The sequence below is a fragment of the Pipistrellus hanaki genome (assembly GCF_964339955.1).
Source record: "Pipistrellus hanaki genome assembly, chromosome: 3".
Lineage (NCBI taxonomy): Eukaryota > Metazoa > Chordata > Mammalia > Chiroptera > Vespertilionidae > Pipistrellus > Pipistrellus hanaki.
Window position 1 is genome coordinate 186157062 of NC_140505.1, and position 8900 is coordinate 186165961.

The 8900-nt window shown below is 48.3% G+C and overlaps 1 protein-coding gene across 1 annotated transcript in view; it reads right to left on the bottom strand.

Annotated features, from left to right (window-relative positions):
- Positions 1–6424, bottom strand: part of SLC25A17 (solute carrier family 25 member 17) — a 37994-nt gene extending 31570 nt beyond the window's left edge. The window contains exon 1 of the mRNA XM_084879129.1: positions 6250–6424. Coding sequence (XP_084735255.1) covers positions 6250–6303 — 54 coding nt within the window. The 5' untranslated portion in view covers positions 6304–6424. The remainder of the gene's footprint in view (positions 1–6249) is intronic.
- Between the last annotated feature and the right edge of the window lie 2476 nt (positions 6425–8900).

Consider the following 8900-nt stretch of genomic DNA (forward strand, 5'->3'; position numbering starts at 1 on the left):
CAGTGCATGAAAATTCATGAACTGGAGAGAGGGGGGCGTTCCTCAGCTCAGCCTGCCCCCTCTCACAGACTGGGAGCCCTCAGGGGCGGGAGGTGACCCGATAATCAGGGGAAGGCAATGTCCTATCACACCTCTGCTGCCGCCACTGTTGGCAGTGCAAGCCTCGGGCTGGCCCCGGGCAGCTGGGCAGCTGCCATCTGAGGCTTGCCTGCACCTCTGGCTGGCCCTGGGCAGCTAGGACCTGGGGGAACTGGGGGACTCTGGAGGTAGGCGTGCAGAGTGGCCGGGACCGCCTGGGGGCGTGCCTGGCCTTGCCTCGCGCCTGCCGCCCCAGCGGGGCTGAGGGGACTGAGCACCACCATCTTGTGTTTGTGGGCACACCATCTTTGAAGGTGTGGCATCAATTAGCATATTCCCTCCATATTGGCTGTAGGCGCCACCATCTTTGAGGGCAGGGTGGTCAATTAGCATATTTTCCTCCTTATTGGCTGTGGGTGCCACCACCTTTGGGATGGTGTGAGGGTCAATTAGCATACTCCCTCTTTATCAGATAGGATTCCTTTGGGAAAGTCATCTTAGACAGAGTTTCTCACCGTCCCTGTATCTCTGGAAGGTACAAATCTAAAGTTCATGTTTATCTGGTTAAGCAATTTCTGCTCTCCTTGCCTCTGGATCCTGCCTTTACTCATTCTCTAGTCTGAGTGTTCCTTATATTCTTGTCATCTTATTAATACTTTTAAGAAGTTATTTTTTAAAGAACATTTTATATAAGTTTTTATTATAAAGGGAAATTTTCAGAAGAAGGTTTGATTAGCTCCTGAATTAGAAACAGAAATCACAATGTAAGTATTAAAATATTATTAAATTATTTGAATTATTAAAATATTTAAAATTTGTGAATGTTTACCTTTTTCAGTTTATTCTACTTCATTCTTATTTCATGATCAACTTCTATAAAAGCAAGTTGGGCCGGACCGGTTTGGCTCAATGGATAGAGCGTCGGCCTGCGGACTGAAAGGTCCCAGGTTCGATTCCGGGCAAGGGCATTTACCTTGGTTGCGGGCACATCCCCAGTGGGGGGTGTGCAAGAGGCAGCTGGTCAGTGTTTCTCTCTCATCGATGTTTCTAACTCTCAATTTCTCTCTGTGTAAAATCAATATAATATATATTAAAAAAAAAAAAAAAGCAAGTTGGTAGCATATCATATTTCGAATCTATTTCCCCATAATATCTAACACGATTCTTCTATATTCCCTGTATGTTTAAATATATTTTGAACTTAACTCCCTGCCTCCCAAAAGTTTATAAAATTTAGTAGAGTAGCAAGTACTGAACAAAAGCAAATCAAAACAAACATAAAAACCAATTTACCCTGGATATGAAAATTAGGAAAATGGCAAAATTTGGAGAGGAATTCCCTCCCACCCCCTGCAGAACTCTGAAGACAGGTGTCTGATTAACTGCGGGATATTTAGGGAGTTATCCAAGTAACCTCAGGAGCTTCCAACCAGAAAGACCAGAACACAAATACAAACACTGCTCTAGCAAAGTACATCTGATATAAAAACAAAGGGCTATCTGCCAGAAGAATTGTAACAGGAGAATCAATATTTCTTGCTGATTTATAGGATGTGGACTACTAGTACGAAAGAGAGGAGAGTCACAGGAATAAAGACACCACTGACAGAAATAAGAATGTCAAAAGAGGGACCTCATTTTAAGAAATTACTAGTTCAATTTGAGATGATAAATTAACTATTCTCTCTCACCTGGGTTCTAATGGTATCATGCATCCTATGCACAAGATTCTATTTCTTAGCAATCATTGCGCTGTACTGTGTTCAGTTGTTAACATGTTTTTCTTCCTTATTAGACCACTAGAGGCCTGGTGCACAGATTTGTGCACCGGTGGGGTCCCTCGGCCAGGCCTGTGGGGATTGGGTCAAAAACGACTCTCAGACATCCCCTGAGGGGTACCAGATTGAAAGAGGGCAGTTCTCGGGTGACACACCCCGGAATCCGGCTCCTTCCTCTCTTCTCCCAATATTGAATCACTTTCTGTGTCTGTCTCGCTTCTTTCATCTGACTGTACTCTAAGTTTAGCAGTAACTGACAAATGTGTGGGCATTTAGCTGTAAAATGCAATTATTTAGCAAACAGATTTACTTAGCCTGGAATCTAGTCGGCCTAGGGCAGGACTCTGCTCAATGCCAGGCTCCCGCCCAGGCCCTTTGCCCAGGAAGAGTCCGTGGCAGCGGGAACCTCCTTCCTCCCACCTAAGTTGCTCCTTTGCCTACTTCCCTCCCCAGATGTTGCCCACTGGCGCTACTGTCCACACGGAAGGAAGGAAGCCACAGCCGGTTTAAAATTCACTGCCTCCACTGAAAATCGACATTAAGCAGATGGGCCAGAACCAGACATTGGGGCTGCAGCCAGTAGGCCCTGCACATCTCATCATTTAGATAACTGAGTAGAAAAGTTTCTGTAAGGGCCAGATCCATGACCTCTGCCCTGGGGTAGAGGCCTGGTGCACCGGTGGGGTCCCTCGGCCTGGCCTACAGGGATTGGCCTGAAACCAGCTCTCTGACATTCCCCAAGAAGTCCTAGATTGTGAGAGGGGGGTCTCGGGTGACACACCCTAGAATTGGGCTCCCTCCTCTCTGGTTCTGGGTGCATCACTCCAGAATAGCAGCTGCCAAGTCACTGTAGCTTGGCAGCTCATGTGTTGAGCATCTGCCCTCTGGTGGTCAGTGTGCATCATAGCTACCAGTCGGCCAGTCGGTCTGTTGGACGATCACTCAGGCATACACACACACACACACACACACACACACACTAGTGGCCCGGTGCACGTAATTTGTGCATGGGGGGGGGGGTCCCTCAGCCCAGCCTGCACCCTCTCCAAATGGGGACCCTTTGGGGGATGTCCTACTGATGGCTTAGGGGAGCGGGGAGCGGGCCTAAGCCGCAATCTGGCCTCCCTCTGCGGGAGGTGATCAGTGGGCCGACTGGGATGGTGTGGGCAGTAAGCGGCCGGCTCTGTCCCCAATTGTGCCACAGTCACTGGCGGCCTCCCTCTGCGGGAGGCAACCCCAGCAGGCCTATCTGGGGACAGTGCTGGGTGGCCCTGGACAGAATTGCCCTGCTGCTGCCGCCGCCTGTGGCCTCCCTCTGCGGGAGGCAACCAGGTGGGTGATCAGGGGGTGGCGCCAGCACCCACTGCCCCACCGCCCCCCCCCCATCACTGTCCCCTCCCTCTGCCCACTGGCATGCAACTTGGCTGGCCTGGCAACACCTGCTTGCCGGTCCCGCCCCCCACTGACCAGTTGCTCTGCTGTTCCATCAATTTGCATATTATACTTTTATTAAAATGAGCACTAGAAAGAGTGTTTTCAAGGTGTGGTCCTACATTTTAACAGGTAACCCCCAGATGAGTATTATGCATTGTATTATTTGAGAGGATCTTTTTTTTTTTTTTTAAATAGAGGAAGGGAGAGAGCTAGAGAGCTAGAAACGTCGATGAGAGAGAAACATCGACCAGCTGCCTCTTCTACCAGGGATGTGCCCGCAACCAATGTACATGCCCTGGCCCGGAATCGAACCTGGGACCTTTCAGTTCGCAGACCGACGCTCTATCACTGAGCCAAACCGGCCTCGGCGAGAGGATCTTTTTAAAAAATATATATTTCTATTGATTTTTTTATAGAGAGGAAGGGAGAGGGATAGAGAGTTAGAAACATCGATGAGAGAGAAACATTGATCAGCTACCTCCTGCACACTCCCTCCTGGGGATCGAGCCTGCTACCCAGGTACATGCCCTTGACCGGAATCGAACCTGGGGCCTTTTCAGTCCAAGGCCCAAGGCTGTATCCACTGTGCGACACAGGTCAGGGCTGAGAGATCTCTTTTGAAGTGTGACACTTCAGTAAAGAGACACTGGTTCATTAAAATTATGCCTCTGGCATGACCACATTCAGTATCTGATTTTTATTGTTAAAAATTGAGCACCCAATATCTCTTTATCAATCTTTATAGGCTCATAATGTTTCCATATCTTGAAAGTCCCCATAATCACAGAGCATTGAAATACTTTGATAAGTATTTTTAAGGGACCATGCAGGAAAGCTAATTTAGGTGATAGGAATGTGTAGTAGGTAGATAGTATCCTAGATTAGGAGAAAAGATGGTGGCGATGGCTGAGGCAGAAAAACAAACGTTGCAGCAAAGAAAGAGCAGTAAGTCTGTTTTCTGTCCTAATTGTTTGGCTATTGCTGAACTAAGCAAGCTCCCTTATATCTTCCTTTTCCTTTACATCTTCTCCCAATTATTACAATCACCATTCAATGGAGTTGCCCAAACTGGAAACCTGGGCTAATACCATTTGCTTTCATCCCTGTGTAATCAGCCAAATAGTTCCGTCAGGTTTCCTCATAAACATGTCTCTGATCCACTGCCTCTGTCTAGTCCTCATTCCCAACATCAGTCTCTCTTTTTCTTGGGCCCAAAAACACTGCAGCTGTCTAAACTGATCCTTCCCACAGCCACCAGGATGGTTCACTTAAAATGAAAGCAAGACCAGGATGCTCCCATGCTTCACATTCTTCACTTCCTCCTTCTGTGGAATAAAATCTAAGCTCTCAGGCGTCGGCCACCACAGAAATCAGGCCTGACTGGCGCCGTGATGGCTGGGACCCGGGCATTGACTTGTGCAGCACCCGCCATCGCGGACCCAGGCCTGACTGCCACCGCTGGCAGCCTGGCCCCAGGCCTGACTTCCACCCCAGGTCCCTCCTGCCCCCCTGCCTGTGTCCGGTCCGGGCCGCCCGAGCCACCACGCAGGCCCAGGCAGGCCCTCCTGGCTCTGTCTCGTCTTTGCTCTGGGCCTCATCTGCGCGTGCAACCTCCTCCTGACCAGTCGTGACAGTTACGGTGTCCCAGCCTAATTTGCATATTACTTAGATAGATAGATAGATAGATAGATAGATAGATGGATGGATGCCAAGAGCAGGAACCTAACAATTAAGTAAAATGTACATCAGCCAATGGCTGCATGCTCTAGCCCTGCAACTGCCAGCGTGCTCTTTCCCACTCAGAGTTCAAGTCGCACACAATGTGGTTCCCTGAAACCCATTTGCCCCTTTGCTCCCTCCCCTCCAAGAACACCGGCCTCCATGGCCATCCGAGAGCACGTCAAGCAAGCGCCCCCTCAGCCTCTCCACTCTGGAGAAGGCTCTTCTCATTTAATGGAGGAACTGGGGCTCCTGACTCAGGCACTGCCGTCAACTACTGTGTCACCTACTTCTCCTAAGCACTGTGAGGGAAGCTTCTACACCCCCACTTCACAGGGTGGGAAAGTGAGCTTTACGGGCCAGCTGTCTCACAAATGAAGGAGTTGGGGTTCAGCCCTGAGGAGTCTGCGCAGTACAGGAGCTCTCTGTCCCCAAGTAAGTATATCAAGTAAGGAGTATTTTTCTGACCCTTCCGTCTGAATGAGTTCTGAGGGGCTATAAGGAGAGGGATCAGTGATGTTTCTCTTAAGTCACACGCCTGCCAACAGCTACAGGTGTGTGTTGACAGTTAAAGGCCTGAGAAAGGGCAGCGGGAAATAAGACGAGAACCAGAAGAGGAGCTCACCCAAGTCAAGAACGGAAAGTTTCAGGGAAAAGGGGGAGGGGTGTCAAATGGAACCGAGACACCCTGAAGCCCAAGAACCCAGCACACACCTCGCAGCAAGCCTGAAGGACAGCAATTCTGAATTTGGTTTGTTGGTTTTTTTTAAATGTATCTTCTATCAATAGTATCAGCCAGAGACAGCCTGAGGCAGGCGCGGCCCCTGCCTGCGGTGAGGTGTGAGAATAGCTGTAGCTCAGCATGTGATTCAGGAAAACAGCATCACATCTGGTGTTCCTTGGCCCAGAGGAGAAGTTCGCGTGTTGGGCTGGCGTGGGGTGACCGTGACACTTCAGAAGGCAGGGAACAGCCATTACCTCCGCCCGCCCCCTGTGGGATGTGGGACCACCTCTGTCTACACCTCAGTCTCTCACGAAGCCAGAGCGGGGGCAGGGCCGGGGTGTCAGCCCTCACACCGAATTCTCCCGCCTCTGTCCCTTCCTTCCACCCGCAGTCACCCCCGGAGAGCCTCGACCCTAACCCACCATCTCCCTCTCATCCCCGCCCCGACACTTCCCGGCGGCGACCCCTGAGGAAGCCCAGACCCGCAGCGGCCCGGGCGTGGGAACCCCGCCTCACCACGGCTCCGGCCACCGCGTGGACCAAGCTTTCGTAGGACAGCACGGAAGCCATGGGTGCGGTTCCCTCAGACTGAGCCGCACTTTCCCGCAGGAGCCGAGCCAGGCGGGTGAGGAGAGCGCCAGAGCCCCGGGCGAAGCGTCACAAGCTCCGCCCTCCGGCCCCGCCTCCTCCGGAAGAACCACTTCCGGGTCGCAGGGCACGCCGTCTCCCAGCTAGAGGACCCCGGGGCTGGAACCGCCCCCTTGGCTCTGATTGGCCCGTACAGCGCGTGCGGGGCGGGGCGGCGTTGGCTCCTCCCCACGGAGCGGCGGGACGGCCGCCCAGACGTCCCCAAACCTGGCCGGCTACCTTCCCTTACCCAGAGGGGGACTCTGGAGACCCGCCGGCCTTCTTCTCACTCTCCTCCAGAATACACACCGACGACTGGCAAGATGGGGGACAACATCTTCCTGTTTCTCTCCAATTTGACTCGTTTTCTCTCGCTAGAATATTTTTTCTCACTAGTTTTAAAGACCTATTTTAGCAGAGATATCAATTGGGCATGGTTCTCCCGCTGAAAAACCCTGGGGTGTGATGGGAAAAGAAAGGGCTTCGGAAAGTCAAAATAATCAGATGCAGGGGGGGAATACTCGTTGGCAACAAGGGAAGTCTTTAAACTCTTGGTTTCTCCTTTTGTGAAGTGAATGTTATACAGTACTAACGACTTCATTTGCCGTGAGGATTACAAAAGCTAATTTATAGAGTTATACTTTAAAAAATTTCCCAAGTTGCAAAATGAGGAACCAAACTACACGGTACTGGAGATACGTATTTCTAACCTAGCACTCTATATTGTGAGATACAATGCTCCAGGATTCCAATTTCATTTCTTTACTGGAATACGTCACATCTCTCTCATTTTTAATACCAGCAAGTATTTTTAAAATATATTTTATTTTTTACAGCGAGGGATAGAGCGATGAGAAACATCAACCAGTTGCCTCCAGCACAACCCTACTGGGGATGTGTCCATAACCAATGTACATGCCTTTGACCGAAATGGAACCTGGGACCCCTCAGTCCGCAGGCGATCGCTCTTATCCACTGAGCCAAACTGGTTTCGGCAGTACCAGGAGGTTTTATAACATCCTCGCTGATAAGTCTTGAGTTTACTGAAAAGTTAACTGCACTGTAACTTTTTTAAACTAATTTTTTCTTGCCCTTATTATTGGGTTTGTCACAAGTGGACCAAGCACTTCAATCGTTACATCCGTGTTAGGAGCAACACCTGCTGGCTGTGCACATCAGCACACCTCATGAAGTAACGAACAATTCTGCAAGAAGCAACCTCAGACAGGGGCAAGAGAGCACAGAAATTGAGAGACCTTTGACCATAAGCTTGGTTAAAAATCCCCGCTCCACGTCAGGGGTGTTATCCTGCACAATTCTCTAAGTGCTCATTTCTTCATCTGTATAAAATGCAGACAAGAGCATTTATGTTATGGTCATTACCAGCATTGTCACTATTTGCAAACTGATTTACAAAGTGCTTGGCAAAAAATACTCAATATATGTACCTACTTGGGTGCATTAACTTCAGATGCGGCCACATCTCTAACATGTAAGTTGTTTCTCCCCGTGTCCCATTAGGCCAGTTATTTCCTAATGTTACTCCAGGTCTTTCCTCCCTCTCTCCTGTGGTAATATTTTGTTGGGCTCATGACCACACAGCTATGCTTACTCTGCAGCTAAAAAATTTAGGCCTCAAGATTAAGAAAAAGCTGATTAACAAGGTAGGAGAACACAATGCTAATTCCATGTGTCATCCTAAGTTTTTCAGCATATACTTCCCTGGAGCTGTTTCCTCAGGATATGCTTTCAGAACAAAAGTATCTTTGGACCCAGAAATGGAAACTAACCAAATATTACCTCTGGACTGCTACCTGAAAGAAAATAAAAGCATATTTACCTAGGCCAGCAATTTTCAACCAGTGTGCAGCCAAGAATTTTTAAAATATGCAATATCTGAGCCGAAACTGGTTTGGCTCAGTGGATAGAGCGCTGGCCTGGGGATTGAAGGGTCCCAGGTTCCATACCGTCAAGGGCATGTACCAGTAGGGGACGTGCAGGAGGCAGCTGATCGGTGACTCTCTCACCGATGTTTCTTTCTCTCTCCCTTCCTCTCTAAAAAAATCAAATATATATATATATATATATATATATATATATATATATATATAAACATTTTTTTTTTTTTACATATGCAATATCTACTTAATCAGGGGCACTAACCTCTTTTCCCTTAGACTGCCAATTAAGTTACAACAGTCAACACAATAGCTGTCTGGTGTGGATGCCCTGCCTTAAAGTATAGGTAATAATACAACAAAGAGTTGCATCTTATTGGCTATGTTGCATCTGATTGGTTAATTTTTGGTACCAGGCATCCTTACATACAAGTATAAGCACCTAATATTTTTTAAAAAGTCACTTTGAAACAAAAAAGGTAATTACTATTAATTTTTCTTTGTGTAAATTAATAAAGAGTATACCTAGTTGTCAGATTGGCAAAAAACGTATTTTTATTGTGACACAGAATTTTAGTAGTTTGTGTGCCATGAGATGAAAAAGGTATAAAATTGCTAATATATTTTTGTGGGTCCTTGTTC